The following is a 24,548-nucleotide window of genomic DNA, read 5'->3' as shown; positions in this document are numbered from 1 at the left end:
CCCTATATATATATATATATATATATATATATATATATATATATAGGGTGCGGTTATAATGAGAACCACACTTATCGTGATAACATAAGAACCATTAAAATCAATGCATCTACTATATAAATTAATGCATTCGCTATTAAATTTAATGCATCCGAAAATAATAAATTTTTTGCTCCCTTCAGGATTCGAACCCAGGAACTGCATTCATCCACCAAGATGATGCATCCACCGTAGATCTTGATGATCGAATGGTTTAAAATGGTTCTCTGTTCTAATTTTATTTATTTGTTCTTATTTGAACCTCTCCCTATATATATATATATATATATATATATATATATATATATATATAGGGTGTGGTTAATGTAGAAACCCCCTTAAGATGAGAACTAGGAACCTAATCTAAACCATTGATCTAGGAAAAATAGATGGCTGACATTAATAATATAGATGCACAATTTAATTAGTAATTTAAATACAATTTAAATTGTAAGGGTAAAAATGTAATAGTAAACTTCTTGAATTACTCACGGTTTGTGCATCCTAATTCATTTTCATTTATTCACTTTTATCTAGGGTTTCACGGTTAGTGTCGCCGCCTATGCACCTCCAACTCGCCGATCGAAACTGTGGACGGCGGTCGAAGGTGGTTTCCGGCGTTGTACTGTGCAAGTAGAAGGTGGTTTCCGACGTTGATTTGTGCAATTCGAAGGCTTTTTCCGATGCCGATTTGTGCAACTCGAAGGCGGTTTCCGGCGCCGATTTATGCAAGTCGAAGGCGGTTTTCGGCGCCAATCATTGCAAGGAGACAGCGGAGGCAATTGAATCGAAACTGTGCAAGACGCAGGCGAGTCTATAGCAAGCGGCGGCATAGATGATACTATTTAAGGCGACGATTAGTCCTCGGTCTGCTACCAGGCGGCGGCTGAGACGACTTCATTGAAGGCGGCGTCGAAGGCAGGCCATTTGTACAAGGCGGCGACGACATATAAATTTGGAGACCTCGATTTTTCTTAAGGTAATTCCAAATAGGTAATTTCTTAACCATTCGAATTTCAATTGCATAGGTACATGATATCATTGCATAGATGTTAGACTTGTGTTAATTTTTAATAAATTGCATAGATGGTTGTAATGAAGTTTCAGACACAAATTTCAAATGCATAGATGAAGATTTGAAATGCATAGATGGTGGGAATGGAGTAACCGTTGGATATTGTTGCAAAGATGCCAAATTTCTTATTTTCTTGGAATTTGTTTCGGATATTACATGCATAGAGGATTAGTGTTGTCGCATAGATGTTGGAAACAATAGCATAGAGGTGAAATTGTGTATATGCTTATGTTTTTACATGATTTATAGATTAAATGTTGGCCCAAGTAGTGAGGGAATTGAAACTGATGATCCAAAAGGTATAATACAAAGTTGGACTTATTTTTTGTGTTTTTATTGTATTTGTGCATTTCATTTTAAGGTTTCATTTGTTGCAGTTAATGCGGCTACAATTATTGATGAGTGCGTGCAAGCTACGATGATAAAGAATAAAGGAAAGGAAAAGGCAAACACTTCTTCTGAAGACACACTTAGTAAGATCTTAAACACACGGCATATATTTTTATCAGTAAATATTGAAATGATTATACTTATTTGTTGGAACAATCTAATATGCAGTTAATGAGCCGAGAGTCATAAATGCAAGAAAGACCGTTGTTTGGAAGATCAATGCAGCGTTGTGCATTCACGATGATGACTTTGTTGAAGATGGTTTAAATACTAAACAAATGAGTGTAAATGTTGGGGATGAAGGTCCTGTTGAAAAGGAAGCTAAGAATCATCCTATGCTTTGATCACGTGGCAGCCCATCCCATTTGCAGAAGTTGATATCATCGCTCAACGACGCCCAAAAAGAAGTTGTGCGATAGATCGGGTTCGGCGATTTACTATATCTACAAATCAATGAACTCACGACAAAGTTAGCATATTGGGTTATCAAAAATTTCGACAGTAAAGAGCTGAGTATTCAACTTTGCAATGTGCATCATACTAATTTATCTATGCAGCCAAAAAATAAACAACTAAGCAATTTGAATCCCTATTATGCAGTTAAATTCTGCAATTATGTAACACACTAATTTAACTATGCACATCATTTTCTTACTCATCTATGAAATAAAAATTAATACGCATTTCCAATTTCAATTCAAAGCCTTTATTTCAACTAGGAATTTAAAATATTCGTAATCACTAAAATCTTTCATGAATACAACAAATACATTGAACTATGCAGTTTACGTATTTATATGTGCAAATCACAGTTTTTGCCATGCAATTAAGCAACTATATAGTTTGATTATGCAACTCATAGAAATTATGAACAGCAATTGAAAGAATAATAATTAACACTGCAAAATAACAACTTCCTAAATATCAAATCAACATTTAAATTATTTCAGAAAAAAACGAAAATAAATCAATGAAATTAATCAATTAAATCTGATAATAAAACTAAATGAATAAATACATTGAGTGTTTATCGTGTAAAAATACTGCTACAATTGTCTTCAATAATAATTGATATTAAGAGTGTAGAAAATTAAGAGTATGGAAGAATAAAGAATACTTGGAGAAATAATGAAAGAAAATTAAGAACATAAAATAAAATAGTAAAAACAAAAACTGGGTTCCTAAAAATCCATTTCGTGAACCACATCTAGATTTAATTAAGTAATTCAAATCGTGTATATCATATCTAGATTTAATTAAGTAATCACTAAAAGACAAAAATAACCTTAGACTAATTGAAAAATAAAAGAAACGGATATCTAAACCCACTAACCCCATTTTAGGAGTTAATTTTAACAAATTAATCCTAGCCATTAGATCTTCAAATTTAAAGGCTAAGATGTGGTTCCTAGTTCTCATGTTAAAAGAGGTTTTTATTAGAACCTCCCTCTCTCTCTCTCTCTCTCTGTATATATATATATATATATATATATATATATATATATATATATATATATATATTAGGGAGAGGTTCAATAAAGAACCACTAAATAAAAGAAGAACGGAGAACTATTTTCAGCCATTCGGTCATCAAGATCTACGGTGGATGCATCATATATCTTGTTGGATGAATGCAGATCCTGGGTTCGAATCCTGAAGCGAGCAATTTTTTTTATTTTTTGAGTGCATTAATTTTTACAGTTGATACATTAGATTTGATGGTTTTCACAAATAATGTAGTTCTCTCTAGAACCACGCCCTATATATATCTATATATATATATATATATATATATATATATATATATATTAAACTACTAATTTGATTATTCTTTGAAATTAAAATAATAGAAATATTAATTATATGTATATCAAATTTATAAAAATGCACACTTTTATAATAACAATAGACGTTTTCATAATTAATATTAATTTTTACAGTGGATGCATTAGATTTGATGGTTCTCACATTTTCACAAATAATGTAGTTTTATCTAGAACCACACCATATATATATATATATATAGGGGTGGGCTAGAATAAAAACACTCTTAAGTGTATAAAATATAAACGTTTCCTAATGTACGAATTTTATGTAGAACACGTATGAATTTATCCAACAGAGTTACGAATTGCGAAAATAAATTTTTGTTATCTTTGGGATTCGAACTGAGAACTATGAATTCATTCAACAGGGTTACGAATCAACCATAGATCTTGATGATCTAAGGACTTAAAATCATTTATATTTTATACACTTAAGAGTGTTTTTATTCTGGCCCTCCCATATATATATATATATATATATATATATATATATAGGGGCGCGCTCCAGTGAGACCCCCTATTTTTCGTGTAACATGAGTACAATGAATAAGACATATAATACTAATGAACAAAACGTATATCTAATGAACAAGATGTATATACTGATGAAAAATAAAATTTAAAAAATTCGTAATGAATAAGACATATATACTGATGAACAGAGCCGTATATACTGATGAACAATGCAGTATATACTGATGAATAACAAAATTTAAAATATTCTGCTCCCTCCAGGATTCGAACCCTGCGAAAAAAAATCATCCTCCAGATACAATATCAGCCATAGGATTGATAAAATAAACGCACCAGATCGTGCCCTAGATCTCACTAAAATTAGGGGGTCTCATTGGAGCGGCCCCCTATATATATATATATATATATATATATATATATAGGCCAAGGTTCAATGAAGAAGGCCTAAATGTAAGAAAGCAGAGAGAAGTAATCTCATCCGTTGATCTTATCTAATCTAACGGACATGATTTGTTCATGCCATGTTCAACGGATTTTTTCGTTGAACATATGGGGGGTCGAAACCCATAACCCCCAAAAATATTGTATATGTTCACGAATGTTCAACGAAAAAATCCGTTGAACATGGCGTGAATAAATCATGTCCGTTAGATTAGATAAGATCAACGGATGAGATTACTTCTCTCTTCTTTCTTACATTTAGGCCTTTTTCATTGAACCTAACCCTATATATATATATATATATATATATATATATATATAATGATATTAATTTTGATTATTACTTTATCAACAAAAAATCTGATTATCATAAGATGCACATACATACTGTATATTTAATCCAATCGTACTTCTTTTTTTAATTAATTGGAATTTTATGAATTAATCCAATAGCACTTTAAACTCATCGCAAGATATGAATGTAATAAAAAAAAAATAGTGATAGATCGAATATCAAATAAGTTTACCTCACATCGAAGCGTGGATCATATATTAGTAAGACTCGAAAATGATTAAGCAGCTAGAAAGATATTACAACCAATGAGAGAAAGGCAGGAAGCAGAATTGAGTAGAAGAAATAAGGTTGTGATAAAGTAGAGCCACATGGTGGCTAACAAATTAACCCAACTCTGTTGGGATATGGACAAAGCACGGACCCACGATTTGGTGAAACCCAAATTGATCTCATCTTTAATCTACCACTGACAATTTCTGACATGTCAATCATCAGATGCCCCTTCTCGCTCTATATGTATTTTTAGAACCTTCTCGTTCTTTTCTTTCTTTTGTTCTTTTTTTTTTTCTCACTTTCTAACAAAATACTCCCTTCATTGCATTCTAAATGAATCAAAAAATTTCAACACCAAAATTAAAAAAAAAATGTATAAATTTGTTAAAAATAATAGGACAAATACTTTTTAAAAGATTAAAATTTTCCACTTATAAAAAACAGGTCATTTATAATGAGTCCAAAATAAAATACTACCTCCGTCCCTAAAAATTGTAACCAGAGACGGACGCATGTACCCTACCATGGGGACACGTGCCCCCACAATATATGTTTTAATTTTTATTATAATATATATATATATACTTAATTTGTATATATATTTAATTAAAAGATACTCCCTCCGTCCCATTATTCATGGCTCGTATTCCTCTTTGAGCCATCCCATGTTACTTGGCTCGTTTCCTTTTTGAGCCATAATTAGAGAACCATTATCAACTTAATTAACTTTACTATTTAAAGGTAAATTACTAACCCTAAATCTACCCAACCCCCCTCCCGCCGCTCTCTGCTCTCTCTCTCTCTCTCTCTCTCATATGCGCCGCCTCCACCACCCTCAAGCCTCTCGCCTCCTCCACCGTCTCCACCACCCTCTTGCGCCCTCCATCATCCTCGGATTTCTCGCCTCCGCCGCTTCCACCATTCTCCTGTGCGCTCCACCGCCTCCACCATCCTCCTGCGCGCCTCCACCACCCTCAACCCTCCCGTCTCCTGCGCCGCTACCACCATCTTCCTGCGCGCTCCACCGCCTCCACCACCCTTCTGCGCGCCTCCACCACCCTCAGGCCTCTCGCCTCCTGCGCCGCCTCCACAAAATCCACCACCCTTTTGCGCGCTCCACCGCCTCCACCACCCTCCACCGCCTCGCGCCTCCACCATCCTCCCACGCCGCCTCCACTGCAAAACCCTAAGATTTCTTTTTTTAGAGGTTCCACCGCCTCCACCCTCCACTACCTCTATCCAAACAGATTTCTGATTTTGGTTGTCTTGATTTTGAAATTTTAATTTTTTATTTTTGTTGATTTTGAAGTTTTGAGTTTTGATATTTGTTGTTGCTGTTAATCGGAGCAAGAGAGGGAAAAATGGTGGTGTTGGCTCTGTTGCAGATTTTGGGGGAAAATGGTGGTGTTGTAGATGGTGGTTGAAACCTCGCCGGTGTTAAGAGTGGCGGCGCCGGCACCGGATTTTGGGGAGAAATGGTGGTATTGTAGATATTGTGTACTTGATTAACAACTACTAAAATCAATTTAAGATAACACTAATTATATGGCTCACACATTATTTCCCTTAATTTTTGTCTCCTAAATACCCGTGCCGAAAAGTTTTGAGCCATGATTAACGGGACGGAGGGAGTAATAAATATGTAAAATTTTAAACTTTCAATCTCTAATAGACTTGGATTATTATGTATTTCTAACGTATTTAATATTTATGGTGTATTTGTTTTGAGGTATAAAATAGAGATAAACTCCATTTACTGTTTCATACCTCGTTTATTTTGACGTAATAAAAAATCCGTGTAGATAGTATAAATTTTTGGGCAACATATTTTCTCTTGGAAAATGGACAATTTTAAACCTAAGAGAACCTTATAAGGAGTGAGTGGATAAATATATTATCATTCAAATCAAACAAAATATGAAAAATATGAAATTATATCTCATGCTATTATCCATATATCTAGAGGAGGAACAAAAAGCAATCAAATCCTTAGAGTTATTTTGTGCCCCTATAATAAAAAAATTCTGGATTCGTCTCTGATTGTAACCCAAATAAGATGGCACGGGTTTTAAAAAAAATGTAGTAGTTGTGTTTAAGTGGAGATAGGATCCCACACTTTTTTGTAAATAGTAAGAGAGAAAGTTTGTGGGGTCATTCCCAAATAAAGAAATGTCACAATTTTCAGGGACGTATCGACATAGTAATAAAGTCACAATTTTCAAGGACAGAGGGAGTAATAAATTCGAGTTTTAAAGCTCGAACTCACAACTAGTTGTTTTGTTTGTGAATTCTCGAATTCACAACCAGTTTGATGAATTCACGGCTGAATTGTTAGTGTTAGTTGTGAATTCGAGTTTTAAATCTCGAATTCACAACCAACTGTATTGCTAGTTTTTTTTTTTTTAGGAAAAACTCTATTGCTAGTTGTGAATTCACAACTAATGTTTTTAGTTGTGAATTCAAACTTTAAAACTCAAATTCAGAACTATTTGAATTCACAATCAAAATAAATTATGGTTGTGCATTCGACTGGTTGTGAATTCACAACCAAAAAATTCTGGTTGTGAATTTCACTTAGTTATGAAATGCGAAATTTTTTTAAGGGTAGTTGAAGGGGTAAAATGGTAAGTGTGGGTATTTTTTTTAAATTTTTTATCTTAATGGCTAATTTTTAATTTTACTAAAACAAATAGGATATTTTCACAATCCACTCTATATAATATAGGGTTGGGTTCTACAAGAAAATGAGCTTATACAAGAAAATGATAAAATTGAACATGACAGTAATGCGGTTAAATATACCAATAATTTTATTAAACGTTTGGGGTTTTTGGGGTTCGAAAGCTGGATACGTTCATCAAAAATTTGAATGCGAAATTTAATCTTAATTATTGATCGTTCGATGGATCGTGATCAATGGCTGATATTGTTTCTCATTTCTTTGCAAATATTTATTTTCCTATTGAACTTCCTCCTATATATATATATATATATATATATATATATATATATATATATATAGGGTTAGGCTAGGATGAAAACACCCCTTAGTGTATAAAATAGGAATACATCCTAACCATTCAATTGTAGAATCTGACGGTCCAGATCTGATTTTAGATTTGTATTTCATTCAAATTAAAAGTACTGTTGATTCATCCATATGTATCGACGATGGGCATAATGGTCATAAAGATTATGATTGTATATCTTCAACAAACACAGCCTCGATATTAGTGTTCATTTTAAATGGAAATAAATCATGAAATGCATATTAGACGTGTAAAATTAAGCTAATATCTTGGATGAAATCTGGCCATGAGATTACTAAGAATCAATGGATGAGATGTGTTCCTATTTTATACAAAAAACATTGTTTTTATTTTAGCCCAACTCTCTCTCTCTCTATATAGGGTCGCATTCAATGGAGATCACTCCCTTAGATAAAGAATAAAGACCAAATCAAGGTCATTCATCTCACTCCAATCAACGGTTCATATAATTTCCTGATTTGATTTTTTATGTAATTAAATATTGGTTAATTACATTTATTTAATCCGAAAAGGGCAAATATGTCCACTCAAATCCACTGAAATCTGGGATTACGTTGAACAAATCTCGAAAATTTCTCTCTTTCCATTATGGGACCTGATCCACCAATGAACATAATAGGTGAACATTATAATATTCATTTATTTTCCTACGAACATATCGACGAACATTAGTATGTTCATTTGTTTTTCTATGAACATATCAACGAACATTAGTATGTTCATTAGTCTTTTCTACGAACACTACAGATCTGCAGATTCGGCGGTCGCCACCACGAGCGTCCACGTGACCGCCCTGGATGGCCTGGTGAACATGAACTCCCTCTTCACCATCGCCGTCTTCGTCGGCCGCTCCTTGGCGACGCCGGCGTCGACAGATTGGGGATATTGGGGAGGGAGGCGAGGGAAGGGGGAATGGAGGGGACAACGGCGGTCTCGGACTTGAAGGGGATGGCAGATGAGACGGAGGAGGAGATGGAGGCAAGGAGCGGCAGCAGCAGGAGGAGGAGATGCCGACGGCTTCACCGGAGAATAACAGTGTGGGAGAGAGAGAGGGAGCGTGAGTTGGGAGGGAGAGAGAGAGAATGAGTTGGGAGGGAGAGAGAGAGAGAGAATGAGTTGGGAGAAGAAAATACAAAATGACAAACCTAACCTTTATCATATAAAATAAATGAAATAAAATCATAATTAAAGGTTAAATTATCACCCTTAGATTAAGCAAGATCGTCGTACAAGATTTGGTCTTTATTCTTTATCTAAGGGAGTGGTCTCCATTGAACTCTCCCATATACACACACACACACACACACACACACACATATAGGAAGATGTTCAAGTAAAACCATTAAATAAAATAAGAAAAGAGAATTATTTTTAGCCCTTCGTTCATCAAGATCTACTATGGATGCATCATCTTAATTATGAACGCAGCATCTGAATTCATATCCTGAATGCATGGAGCGATTTTTTTAGTGCGATAAATTTAGCAGCGGATTTTACAATATATATATATATATATATATATATATATATATACTGAGATACTGAGATCCTCTATTTTTCGTGAGATACTGAGTACAATGAATGAGACATATATACTGATGAACAATGCAGTATATACTGATGAATAACGAAATTTAAAAAATTGGTAATGAATAAGACATATATACTGATGAACAATGCAGTATATACTGATAATAACAAAATTTATAATATTTCGCTCCCTCCATGATTCGAACCCTGAGAAAATATTCGCCCTCTAGGTACAATATTAGTCATATAATTGATAAAATAAACTCACGAGATCATGTTTAAGATCTCACTAAAAAAAGGGGTCTCATTCGAGCGCTCCCCTATATATATATATGAATGTATTTATTTATTTACAAGATGAAAAAGAAAAGTGAATTTTTTATTTCAAAAAATTAAAATTAAATTAATAATTAAAAAGTATTATACGGAGTACCACGATAGTCCCTATGCAGCTCACGTATCATATATTAGTTCGACGATAAAATATAGAGTTAAGAACTCTGAACTGCAAATATTGTAAACTTCAAAGGGGTCTTTAGCCCTAATAAAAATTACAACACCGAAAACTATTTTATGGTCATTTTACAAGAAAATGAAATATTTGTCATTTAAGTTTCCGACTATAACCTCGAAGCTGACATAGGATGTCACATGCTACGCGTCACGTCCATAGTTTCAGACAAAATTGTGAATTGTCAAATTGTGATGGCCAAATTTGATTTGGCATCGGTCCAGTCGGTCGAACGCCCCCACGTTTAATGTAAGAAGTCGTAACTTTCTTTCATTTCCTTTTTGTTTTCCAAAGTTTATACTCCATTCGTCCACCAATTCGTGTCCTACTTTTTATTTCGATTTGTCCATTAATTTGTATTCTACCCATTTTTAGTAATTATTTTTTTAATAAATAAATTATCTTTTTTTAAATTTGTGCTCCTCTCCTTAAAACACGAATTAGTAGACGGAGAGAGTAATATTTAATTATTTATGGGCTAATTAATAAACTTTGAAACTAGATTTTTCAGAGAATTCATAAAAAGTTTATAAAGCGTGTCTGTACAACTTTATGTTGCAATCAGTATCAAGTCATTGAACTTTTATTTTAAAGCAGTTTCCGAATTATTCTTGCTGAACATATTTCTGGCAAATCTAACATTCTTCGTTTAGATAAACTAGCATTTACACTTGTGCAACGTATGAAAAATATTTGTATATTTCATTATATATAAATTTGATATTAATTTGATTATTATTTAATTTTTTTAAATATAATTAAAAAAATACTGTAATTTAAGATAAATATTTTAGTTTAATATAAAAAATAAAGAATAATTAACATTAATAAAAATTGATATTGTGAAAAAAAAACAATATAAATTAAAAAATATTTGAAAAAAAATAGATTTATTCAAAAAAAAAGGAGAGAGGAGAGAGAATTTTCTTAAGTTTTAATCTTTAAATAAATATAATTTTTATATTTTAAATTTAATATTTACATAACATATATCAAATTAAAGCTCTTGTCATGATCTTTAATTTGATATGCATATAAAATATTTTATAATTAGTCGAATTTCACAATTTTAGAAAAGAAATAAAATAGAAAAAGTTAAAGAAAAAGAAAAAAAAGATGTATAGCTTATAAATAAATCTCTAATTTTATTATAATCACAAATTTACCACTTAATTTTGAAATTGATTTAAAATCAATTTGAAATTAAGAACTCCTTTTTTAATATAGTATAGATATCAAACCGATTTATTAACAGAAGTTCAAGCTGAATATTTTTGCCATCCTTATGGACTGATAGTAACAATTATTTATGGGTCTATAAATTATAAATATTTCTCACGGTTATGATATTATTAAATACAATATAGTTAATAATTATAATATTCAAAATATATGTTATGTATTTCATTTATAAAAATATAACAAAATTAAAAAATTAAAGCTATCATATCGTACCTTTCTCCGATAGATTGGAATTAATCTAGCACTATCGTGGAGCAAATGTGGCACCCTTTCTTTCACCAAAGAAAATTAAGAAAGCAAACGATCGACACGTAAAATAAACATCTAGAATATAATGATGAAATATCATTGTTTATTTCTCTAAGATCAGATTAACACAACATAAAAACAGTTTGCATAAGGCAGGAAACCAAACTAAACAGGGGTTATTAATTAATACAGACAATGAATTAATTTACTCCATCAAACATGAACTCAAACAAACCTATTAAATAAATCAGAATGCAATATTGATCTTCATCCATTCATTCCCGTCTCTTCGGACTTAAATATTTGCAGAAAAGAATTCTGATTTTTTCTTTTTTTCTTTTTCTGCCCAAAATACACAAATCTTCAAAAAGCTGCCCCCCACAATATACAGCTGATCAAGAACGGAATTTTCCCAACCAAAAAGCTGCGGCGGCTGCCGGAATAATACGGATAAACCGGATAAACAGTTCCCGGCGGGCCATTTATGTATATATAGGGAGGGTTCGGGCCCTTGGGCGGTTTCTGGTCACTCGGCACGTCGGCGGGCGGTGGTGGACAGTTGTCGCTCGGCGGCGGATACTTGGGAGACGGCGGCGGAGATGGTGGTGGAGGTGACGGTGGCGGCGGAGACGGCGGCGGATACTTGGGAGACGGCGGCGGGTTACAAGGGTGGTCGCAAGGGCAATCTCCACACTTGTTTTCTAAATTAGGTGGATTTTCATCTAGCTTTCTTGATGGTTTTTCATCGGCTTGGATTAAAGCTGAAAATAAAGCAAGAAAAATTGTGATTTGCAAGAAGAGTTTGAGAGTGGCCATGATGGAATCTCTGTGAGAGGCTAAATTTCTTGAATTTTGTAAGTGATTTGGGGGAAGAATTGGAATATTTGTGGAGGATAGACGGAGGACTGTGACAATGTGTGTTTGGCCCTTGCAATACTATCGGATATATAATTGTGGGAAATTGGACTAAAGGGATAAGGGAATTTTCTGTAGCATATCATATGGATGTTGTGCACTTTCTTTATTGGTCCTCAAGCTCAAGGTTTTACCCCCCTCTCTCTCGATCTCATTTTATTTTTTATTTTTTTTATATATTTTTTTTAAGTCGGACTTAGTTGTGAATATAGGTTATAAATTTTTTAAAAACATTTTATAAATTTTCAAATATTTTATAAATTATTTAAAAGTTCATGTTCATTCAAAGAATGTAATATGTTAAGTAACTAATTAAACAACGTATGAGTTATACAAATAATAATTAACATGTTTTTAGGGTGATAATTGACATAGTAGCTAGCACTATATGAGCTTACATGCATTTTCCATATACTAATACTTTTTGGCTGATTAATTAGTTAATAGTATAAAATGTTTATCGCTGTTAGATATCTCCTTGGAGAACCCTTAATTTGTAAATATTGATAAACATTTTGATTGGATGGCTCTCTATCGATGAAGAAAGTGGTAATATTACCACTATATGTGATAGGTGTGAAAATAGATCATACATAGATCACTGGTTCAGATTAATTATAGTTTCCACACTTGTGAAAAGTTATGATATGATCTAATAACTACTACTCCTGTTGAGCAAACCGAGGATTGAACACAAGAAACAATAAACGACGCAAGATTTAACGTGGTTCGGCAAATTTGCCTACATCCATGGGACAAAGAAATCGGATCACTTTTATTTCCAATTGAACTTTGAATACAAGGAAACCAGAGAATATAAGTGCACTCAATACTTCTTACAGATTTTGAAAAGAAGAACTCTCACTATTTTTCTCTCAATTTCTCTCTGCAACTTGAAATTGGGATTAAACCCCAGTTGAAGAAGACGAAAGTCGTTATAACAGATTCCCCTTCTATGTTTAATCCTCAGCCCTTAGATTAAATCAACGGCCATGACTTAACCAAACAAAGAAAGGAACCTTTTGCAACTAAACCCCTCTGTATCCTTCAATTTGCTGAAAAACCTCTCCGCACAATACACGCCTATGCTTTAGACTGAAATGTGATTTCTAGCTAACATAATAACAATCCTCCACCTGATAGCTAGAAATACCAGCAGTTCAACTCAAAGCAAAACAACCAGCAATCCAAAATCTAAACTCTGAAATTAAACCACATAATCAGACTTGAGGCAAGAAATGTACCAATTCAAAGCAATGTTCAAACTTTGAAGTTGACAATGCCTTTGTCAGTACATCAGCATCATTCTCTTCTATTGAAACCTTCTCCATCTTCACAATTCCTCTTTCAGTAATGTCTCTTATGAAATGCAGCCTAATATCAATGTGCTTTGATCTCTCATGAAAAGTCTGATATTTCATGAGGTATAGTGCACTTTGGCTATCACATTTCACAACAACAGAACTCTGATCTACTCCAAAATCAGCAACTAATCCTCTTAACCACATAGCTTCTTTAATGGCTTCTGTAGCTGCCATGTATTCAGCCTCAGTAGTGGATAAAGCAACCACAGACTGAAGAGCTGACTTCCAATTGATAGCAGCTCCAAACAAAGTGAAGATATATCCAGATTGTGACCTCTTGTTGTCAATGTTAGATGTATAATATGAATCTGTATAGCCCTCAAGATATTGTCCATCTTTAACATCAGTTTTCTGGAACAATATAGCTCTAGTTGAGCTTCCCTTTAAGTATCTGAGCACCTTTTTCAAAGCCTCCCAATGCTCCCTTCCTGGATTTACCATGTATCTACTCATTACACTGACTGCTTGAGCAATATCTGGTCTGGTGCAGACCATACTATACATGAGACTCCAACCAAATAAGAGTAATGTATATTCTTCATATACTTTACATTTTCCTCAGTTTTAGGCTCCTGTGCATCAGATAATTTGAGATGAACTGCTAAAGGAACATTTACAGCCTTAGATTCATGCATGTTGAATTTCTTCAACATTTTCATGACATAGTCCTTCTGACTCAACCACAGTTTTCCTGCCCTTCTGTCTCTAATTATGTCCATGCCCAATATCCTCTTCGCTTCACCAAGATTCTTCATCTCAAAACCTTCTTTAAGACCATATTTGATAATCTTGATTTCTGCTTTACTCTTACTTGCTATCAACATATCATCAACATACAATAACAAGTAAGCAACTGTCATACCATTCTTTCTCTTGAGATATACGCAGTTATCATACTGAGACTTGATGAACCCCATTGATCCCATATGTTCATCAAATTTTCTGTACTATTGTCTTGAACTTTGCTTGAGACCATACACACTCTTATGTAGTAAACAAACCTTGTTCTCAGATCCTGGTTGAATAAAACCCTCAGGTTGCACCATGTGGATTTTCTCCTCTAATTCTCAATGTAAAAATGTTGTTTTAACATCCATTTGTTCAAGTTCTAGATCATATTGAGCAACAACAACAAGCATAACTCTGATAGATGTATGCTTTACTACAGGAGAAAACACCTCATTATAATCAATTCCGTCCCTCTGAGTGAATCCCCTAGCCACAAGCCTTGCCTTATACCTTATTTGCTCATTTCCTATGAATTCTATCTTTCTTTTATTGATCCATTTACAACTAACAAGTTTCTTGTTTATAGGCTTTGTAACTAGAATCCAGGTGCCATTCCTTTCAAGAGAGTTCATTTCCTCTTTCATGGCTAAAAATCATTGCTCTCTTTCAGTGCTTTTCATTGCCTCAGAGAAGTTCCTTGGCTCCTGATATTCCAGTTCCTCTGCAACACTCAGAGCAAAATAAACCATTTCAGCTTCTCCAAATCTCTTTGGTGGAGTGATATTCCTTCTCACTCTGTCCCTTGCTAACTGATAGCTGCTCAGAGGATCTGTATTTGTCTCCATATTATCAGTTTGAGACTGATGTTGAGAATTAATAAACTCTCCACCTGATTCATGAACACTAGATTCTCATTCAAAAAATTGATTTATCTGGATCTTGTCTACCTCATTCTGAGAGTTCTGCTGATCACCAGAATCTGTATTCTGCAAGAAAAATGCATTTGAGCTTCATCAAATACCACATCCCTGCTTACTATCACTTTCCTTGTCTAGGCTCAGTACACCAAAGTTTATAACCTTTGACTCCCTTTGGATAGCCTAGCATGATACACTTCAAGGATCTGGGTTCTAACTTTCCTTGCCTGTGGTGGACATAAGCTCTAGAACCAAATACCTTTAAGTGTGAATAATTTGGTGTAGATCCATACCATACTTCATCTGGAGTTTTGTAATCAATCGCAGTAGAAGGTGATTTGTTTATAATATATGCAGCAGTGGCTACAGCTTCTGCCCAAAATTTATTTGCCATTCCAGCTTCAAGTAGCATGCACCTCACCTTTTCCAGTATAGTGCGGTTCATTCTTTCAATCAACCCATTTTTTTAGGGTTAGCTGGTACAGTTCTGTGTCTTTTAATGCCTTTCTCTGCATAGAAAAAATTGAACTCCCTAGAGATGAATTCCAATCCATTGTCTGTCCTTAAACATCTCACCTTTCTTGCCTTTTCATTTTTCACTTCATGACACCATTCTTTGAACTTTTCTAGATCTTTAGTTTTATCTTTTAAGATATACACCCATAGTTTTCTGGAATGGTCATCCATGATGGACATGAAATACCTGCCTCTTCCAAGGCTTTCTGTCTGAGTTGGCCACCACAGATCAGAATAGACATAATCCAATGGATTTTTAGATGTATGTCTACCTGTATTATATGGAAGCTTTTTACTCTTTCCAAGGATGCATTTCTCACAACTATCCATCTTGAAATCAGTTTGACTTTTGATAAAACCTTGTTTCATCAAATGATTGAGAGCTTTATCTCCTATGTGTCCCAATCTCTTATGCCAAACCATAGTGTCATTTATTTTGACACTATCACTACAGCCTGTGATAGTCTTTGCCTCCAGATAGTAAAGCCCATTATTTCTAACTTCCTTCAAGATGATTTTATGATCTTTGGTTATGATCATTCCTCATTTTACAGATTTCCACTCATATTCCTTTCTTTCCAAAGAACCAAGGGAGACAAGATTCCTCTTAAGACTGGGGATATGTCTTACATCTTCCAATAATCTGACTGAACCATCATGGAGTTTGAACCTTATTGAGCCAATTCCTTCAATACTGCAGCTCTGATCATTCTCCAACAAAACTGTACCTTCCTTTTGAAATTTCAGCTTTGTAAACCAATCTTTGACAGGGCACATGTGGAATGAGCAGCCAGAATCCAATACCCATTGGTCATCGACATGTTTCTCCACCACATTAAGGGTTTCAGCAACATCACACTGCTCTGATTCCTTTTGCTCATGTTTTCCAGTAACATTGGACTGCTTCTGGTTTCTCTTCCATATAATGCAATCTCTTTTCCAATGCCCGGGCTTCTTGCAATGATAGCAAGTCTGTGCTTCATCTTCTGAGGTTTTAGTGCCCTTTTCTTATTTTCCCTTCTTGAAATCCTTTTTGGACTTCTTGCCCTTTTTCTTTCTTCTGTTTGACAGACAAACCTTCACCAGTAGCAGCTTCTTTCTTTGATGTTGTTGATTTATGAAGTTCCTTAGACTTTAAAGCAGATTGAACCTCCTCGGCTGATATGTCACTATCCCTTCTATAGAGCATTGCATCCTTAAGATTGTCATATGATGATGGAAGGCAATTCAGAAGGATGATAACTTGATCTTCATCACTGATTTTTACATCCACATTCTCAAGATCATCTATTATCTTGTTGAATGCTTCTAATTGATCCTCTAAGGGCTTTGAATCAATGACTCTGAAAGATTATAACTTTTGTTTCAAGAAAAGCCTATTCGCCAAGGATTTCTGCATATAGAGCGACTCTAGCTTCTCCCAAACAGCAGCTGCGGACTTCTCCCTTGCTACTTCTCGTAGCACCTTATCACCAAGGCATAGTATAATCAGACTATGCGCCTTATCCCGGATCTCAGCTTTCTTTAGGTTCGCTTCTGCTGTCGCCGCAACCTTTTCCTTTGTATCATCATCCTTGATAGATGATGAAACCTCATCATCATCAGTCAACGCAGATGCCAAACCTTGTTGCGTTAGTAACGCGCGCATCTTGATCCTCCAAAGCCCAAAATCATTTTTACCCATAAATTTTTCCGATTCATGTCTTGGTATCGACATCCTATTGCCGATTTGTGATCTCCCTTCCCACAGACGGCGCCACTTGTTGAGCAAACCGACAATTGAACACAAGAAACAATAAACGACACAAGATTTAACGTGGTTTGACAAATTTGCCTGCATCCACGGGACAAAGAAATCAGATCACTTTTATTTCCAATCGAACTTTGAATACAAGGAAACCAGAGAATATAAGTGCACTCAATACTTCTTACAGATCACTTTGAAAAGAAGAACTCTCACTATTTTTCTCTCGATTTCTCTCTGCAACTTGAAATTGGGATTAAACCCCAGCTGAAGAAGACGAAAGCCGTTATAACAGATTCCCCTTCTATGTTTAATCCTCAGCCCTTAGATTAAATCAACGGCCATGACTTGACCAAACAAAGAAAGGAACCTTTTGCAACTAAACCCCTCCGTATCCTTCAATTGCTGAAAAACCCCTCCTCGCAATACACGCCTATGCTTTAGACTGAAATGCGATTTCTAGCAAACATAATAACAACTCCCTCCGTCCCAACGAAAACGGTGCATATTCTTTTTGAGCCGTCCCAACGAATGTGGTGCATTTCCTTTTTTGGTAATAATTTTACATTACAAACAATGTGGCCTTACACACCTTTACATACTTTTACACTACAATCTTATTCTTCTTAAATTCCGTGCTGAAAAGAAGCGCACCGCTTTCGTTAAGACGAAGGGAGTACAATTTTTTTAGAGAACGTGAGAATAATGTATTTTCTTGTAAAATTATTGAATCCAATCTTAAATTTAATGCATTCTTAAAAAAAAAATAGTCCACTATAGGATTCGAATCCAGATGTTGCATTTATCCATCAAGATGATATATCTATCATAAATATTTATGATCGAAGGATTGAGAATGGTTTTCGATTTCATTTTATTTAATATTTTCCTATATGTATGTATATTGAGTTTTTCGGATCTCATTTTATTTAACATTTTCCTATATGTATGTATATTGAGTCTATGAGAATAAAGTATTGCATAACAAATGAGAGATTCTGCTGGAAACTTGACGGAAAGCAAGCTTCAACGGAATCTGCAAAGATGGAATAAAGCTAAATTCGTTTTTTCCCCAAAAGAAAATTTGGACAACCCCATCTTTGTTGTAAAATCGCCTAGTCCAGATGATAAAGGAGATGAAGGATCAAAATTATTTTTTCAGAATTAAACATTATTTTGGCAATTTTTGTTGCATGATTCCGAAATGCTGCATCAACATTCCACGCGAATGTAAATGCCTAACATTACCCATATTCTAATTTGTAAAAAATATATATATATACCTAATAAGAGTTTGATACATATTATCAACGGTGACATATACAGAGAACATTATATATCACCTCCGTAATATTTCTTCAGGCAACCTCGAAATTAGTTTACATACACATAATTAAGAAGACAGTATGAAAGATAGATTATTGAGCTAGCGAACTATAAAAACGTGAAATAAATAAATATGGGGATATGATGGGAAAAAAGCAAAGAGAAGAAAAACAATCGATTCGAATATGATCACATGGATCTAAAGTATTTGAACCGGGCTTTAATATTCTTTATCCGGCCCACTCCTACTGTAGTACTGTCACCATCATTTCTATTTCTAACCGTGATTTTATATAAGAACAATTAATTAGGGAAAATGGAAATTAAGTAACTAACGACTTTGAATATGTCCATTTCTTTCAAATCGAGCATACCATAAATTGCTGCTGCGAGTAGGTAAGAACTTAAAAAAAATGACACGTAACACTATTAAGACAGCTAATTGAAACTAAAGGTCTTGACCACAATTTTACTGAAACTGAATGATTAGTGAAATAATTGCTAGTAATCTAAGCTAAAACCTTGAAACTGTAATTTAACTGACAGGAACTTATATTTTCTTTTATTATTTACTGATTGGGACATCAAACTATTTTCATTAATGCTCCATCCGTGTATGAAATAACTTCTTATTAGGAAGTGGTTATGAATTTTTAAAAAATGTTGTTGAGTATATTAGGAGAAGACAAAAGGTTGTTGAGTGCATTGATAATGGTAAAAATATATTGTAAATTAATATTGAGATTAGGTAAAAATGTGAAAAGTATGGATAAATGGAGTATTTATAAGTAGTGGTGTATAATAAAATAATAGGTAATTTTTTTTATAAACTCCTTCAAAAAGGAAAAATATAAAGTTTTTCCATGGAGGGTAGGGGTGTGCAGCGGGTCGGACCCGGACCGACCCGCCGGGTTTGTAGACCCGATTTTTTTTAAAAAACGGACCGACCCGGACCGAAAGTTTCGAGCGGGCCGACCCGGGACCGGACCGAACCCGAGCAACGGGTCCGGTTCGGTCCGGGTCAGACCCGCTAAAAACCTATTTTTTTTCCCCTATTTTTCACCTATTTTTCAGATCTAAAAATAGGTCGCAGGTCGGCGTCTGGGCAGCAGGGCAGGGGAACACCGCGTCTGGGGCGTGGACGGACCGGTGCTGGGCGTCAGGGGCGTGTTCGGACCGGTAGGCGGGGCGGCAGGTTTGAGTAAGGCCAAGGCGTCTGGACTCTGGGCGTGGGCGCGCAGGGGGGAGACCGCGTTTGCGCGTCAGGCGCAGGCTCGCAGCGGTGCTGGCCTGCTGGGCGTCAGGGCGTGGGCGGTCCGGTTGGCGGGGCGGCGGGATTTGAGTGGAGAGGATGGGTGTGCAGCGGGGGGGGCGGGGGGGATTAGGGTTAGATTGAGGAGTGGATGATGGGTGTGCGGCGCAGCAGACAACAGATTGATTTTTAGAATTTAGGGTTAGATTCATAAGTTAGAAATATTATATTATTATTATAAATATTAATTATTAAATATAAATATTAAATATTAAATTTTAAATAGGATGGGTCGGTTTCAGGTTCTCCGGGTTTCGACCGGGTTCGACCCGGACCGACCCGGAAAACTTTCGGTCCTCAAAATAGGACCCAACCCGGACCAAATACCTATAGTGGGCCGGTTCGGTCCGGACCGAACCCGTCGGTCCGGGCGGGTTCGGGTTGGGTTTGCACACCCCTAATGGAGGGATGCAGTATGAAATAAAAATAAAATTAGTACTCCCTCCGTCCCACGAATTTTGACACATTTGGTTTCGGCACGGAAATTAAAGAGTTGTAGATTAGTGTTTTAAGTGTATAGGTAATAAAGTATAAAAATGATAAAGTAAGAGAGAGAAGGTGATAAAGTAGGAAAGATAAGATAATAAAATGATAAAGTAGGAGAGAGAAGGAAATTAAAGAGAAGGTAATAATGATAAAGTAGGAGTACTATATTTATAAAGAGTAATGCTAAACAGCCACATTGTGGCTGCCCATAATTTACTTAAGTAGAAAATAATTTAATTTATTTAACTTATTTTTTAAAATAAAAATAAGATTTAGTCATTTTATCATATTCTCTACATTATAGTAATTTTTTTGCAATTTTTTGGTAACTTTTTTATTTTTATTAAAAAATAAATTAAAAATAAAAAATGCAAAAAAATTAAAAAAAATAAGTACAATATAGAGAATATAATAAAATAACTAAATCCTATTTTTATTTAAAAAATAAATTAAATAAATCAAGATTATCCTTATTATATTAGTGTGTGGGTGGCCACAATGTGGCTGCATAGATTTATTGATTTATAAAAGTGGTAAAATTCGTGGGACGGCTCAAAAAGGAATACGTGTCAAAATTCGTCGGCTCAAAAAGAAATACGTGTCAAGATTCGTGGGACGGAGGGTGTATTTATCTTTTGACAAATAAATTCAGGCCATAAAGGCACAAAACAGAAAAAGATCAGAAAAGGACCGAGAAAAGGCGCCTTTGTTATAAACATACTTTCCATTGAGATGTTAAAAGCCCATAAATTTACAGGCCTGATTCGTGTAAAGCCCAAGTTCTCTCCACAAAACTATTTCAAAGGCTGACCAAATGGTCAGTCCAATGGGCCTATCTTACAAAGCAATTTTATTTTTGTCTTTCTGTTTTTGAAGATGTTCACATCCCCCCACCCACTCAAGAGTCAAGCCTGCACGAAAAAAAAAAAAAAAATACATCCAAGTGCTGCGTCCACTGAAATGGTTGTAGATAGTGGATAAAAGATTACACGAAAAAGAGTGATTATTGTTGGATTGAATGTGGATTTTTACAATTAAAATGATAAAATGAGGTCATGTTTACAAAAGAAAAGTAGTGTACCCTTTATGGTGCGGGCTACCATAAAAATACTTTTAAGTATATAAAATAAGAACAAATCATGTCCATTAGATCATAGTGAATTAATGGCCCAGATTAAATTATATGGAGATCCGAAATTCGTAACTGTTTCCATTGCAATTCATACATTTTTCTTATTACGAATTGAAAGTACTTTTGTTACAAATTATATTCTATGCACAAATCTGAGGTTCTTTTGTTATGAATTATGTTCTGATTAGGCAAATTTTAAGTCACAATATCAACGAAGATTTAATGGACAAAATTTGTTCTTATTTTATACATTTAAAAGTGTTCTTATTTTAGCCCATCCCTACCCTTTATAAACCCCAAATCAAGTAATTATTATACATTTTTGGTGGATGAAAGTAACGTAACATTTAATTTAAGTGATAAGCTGATAAAATAATTTAGTTTGCATAATCCACCCCGTAATTATTTATCATCAAAAGTTGAATTGATTATTTAATCAATCTATAATTTTATCTCTAATATAAATCTTATCTATCTTATTTAAGAAGATATATTTGGCTAAGCTTGTAAGCTCCTTAAAACAATTTATAAGTTGTAAAAATAAGCTTTAAAAAATTATAAAATTTTTAAAAATAAATTTCTCATCCCCAACTTATTTTGTCATTATCTTATAAGCAATAATTATTTCACAAAAATAATTCAAATAAGATTTATAATTTCATACTCTTGCAATTTTATCTATCTACAATTTCCTTCTTTAACTAAGATGTTCTCTCTTTACCTCACAATTCACTCTTTTATTTATAAATTCAAATACTTCAACAACTCATAAACACTCAAAACATTACACTTTATAAGCTCTTCATAATAAACTTAGTGGAATACCTTTGTAAATCATCCATTTGAAACGTATATTAATGTTTCCATCCATAAACACGACAATAGCATGTGGCCGGTCTATTTTGGTAGTGGTTGGTGCATGTACATGCCCAATAGTAAAAACAGCAAAAAATACTAGTACTAATTCTCATTTTTCACAAAGCAAAATTCTGTGGATCAATTACTGCAAGTGATACCTAGAATCACAAGAGTAGTATGCAAAAGCATAACATTTATTTACAAGAAGGCCTCAAACTCTTAATAACATGAGTATCAAAACATGGGCTTCACTTCTTCAATACCATCTCTTGGCGATGATGAGAAGAAGTTACAGTCATATTTGAACTTGTTTCTTCACATGTCCATTTAGGAATCGCATCCATCTCCCAAAACATGCCTTGCACTTGTTCCATGCTGTTTTCAATATCAATTTCATCATAACGAATTCACCAACTAAGCCCAATACTTGATTAAACAGAGCAAGTGCCATTCACGAGAGACACCATTTCTTGAACAAAATCGGAGAAACCCTGAAACAAGAACACACAATTTATGCATTCAATTAACATAAAAGAGGGCTTGTGATTGTACGATCAATATTCGCTTTGTCCGATCTGTTTAACCAAGTCCAAATCAAAATTCACACAAATAATTCAACATGTAAGTCATCTTTTTCCTGTGCCCAATTACCTGAATATGCTTCTTCAATTTGCTGAAATTTGTGTTTGTCAGGATGCCATTGCTGAACAAATTTTATCATCATTCGCACATTTCATTTTAAATATCAAACATAGACATTTTTGTACACCATACCATTGTAAGCTTACGATAAGCACGTCGAATTTCTTTCTTCAATCTCTGGCTCACATTTTTAAGAACAAAAAAATGGAATTGTGGAGTAGACCCCATTGATAACGAGAGTTCCAGAAGCCCGAAAATATCTCAAGGCCTTCTGTGATGATCTGGATTCTGGAATGTTCTACTTCGATTTCGTTTCTCACGTTGTTTCCTTCAAGTTCAAAAAAAGAAAAATTGTGGCAACCGATATTTTACCTTTTTCTGCTGTGTGTGTGGTCCATATTTATTTGCAGTGCAGATTCTTTTTTCTCTTTCTGTAGAGAAACCCGCACATAATTAAGTCTTGTCCATCCATGTTTTTTTAATAATTACAAGAGTCAACTATTAGTATATAATTAAATAAGTAACTCATTTGCGGATCGGATCTCTACAGTTAAAAATACAAAAGTAATGAAACGTATATGAAACCATTATCTACATAAAAATAAAAAAAATTATTGATATAAAGATGAAATTGAACCAAAATCATAATCAAGCTCTATTGGCAGTCACATGTGTTTTATTTGCAGTGAAGATTCTTTGTTCTATTTATGAGATGCCCGCACATCATTAAGTGTTGGTCCATATATTTATTCGTGGTGCAAATTCATTATTCTATTTCTGTAGAGAACCCTGCACATGATTAAAGTCTTGGTAGGTGAGATAGAAACACGTAAAATATCTAATCACGAGTTTCTCAACTGCACAGCATGCCCAGACAATGGGAAATAAGGGAAATTTAATACTATTTCCTTTTTTCTTATTACTTTAAATCCGTACTCCCTCCATCCACGAAACAAATACTTACTCGATGTTTGACCCGAAAACTAAGAAAGCTAAAAAATATGTTATGAAATACTAAAAGGGTAGTGTTAATAACTTTTACTTACTTTTACTAATTTTTCATTATCATAAAGACATTTCACAACAGTTTTATTCATTTACATATTTTGACTTCACTTTAGCTTATTTTTAATTTAATTTTAGTATTCCTCTCTATTTTTTTATTTATTTTCTTTCTTTATTCTTTTATTTTCTTTATTTCTTTTTTTTACT

At 34.2% G+C, this 24,548-nt stretch overlaps 2 protein-coding genes across 2 annotated transcripts; both read right to left on the bottom strand.

The window, feature by feature from the left end:
• Positions 1 to 11,758: 11,758 nt before the first annotated feature.
• LOC131025596 (extensin-like) lies at positions 11,759 to 12,211 on the bottom strand. The gene has a single exon (XM_057955394.1). The coding sequence runs from the start codon at positions 12,209 to 12,211 to the stop codon at positions 11,759 to 11,761; it is 453 nt and encodes a 150-aa protein (XP_057811377.1).
• Positions 12,212 to 22,636: 10,425 nt separating this feature from the next.
• Positions 22,637 to 23,934, bottom strand: LOC130986487 (uncharacterized). The gene is made up of 3 exons (XM_057909912.1): positions 23,469 to 23,934; positions 23,346 to 23,397; positions 22,637 to 23,185 (listed from the first exon to the last, which is right to left on the bottom strand). The coding sequence occupies exons 1-3, from the start codon at positions 23,562 to 23,564 to the stop codon at positions 23,109 to 23,111; spliced, it is 225 nt and encodes a 74-aa protein (XP_057765895.1). The 5' UTR covers positions 23,565 to 23,934; the 3' UTR covers positions 22,637 to 23,108.
• Positions 23,935 to 24,548: the final 614 nt, after the last annotated feature.

Source organism: Salvia miltiorrhiza, chromosome 5 (assembly GCF_028751815.1).
Source record: "Salvia miltiorrhiza cultivar Shanhuang (shh) chromosome 5, IMPLAD_Smil_shh, whole genome shotgun sequence".
Classification (NCBI taxonomy): Eukaryota; Viridiplantae; Streptophyta; class Magnoliopsida; order Lamiales; family Lamiaceae; genus Salvia; species Salvia miltiorrhiza.
This window is presented reverse-complemented; position numbering and strand designations above follow the sequence as displayed.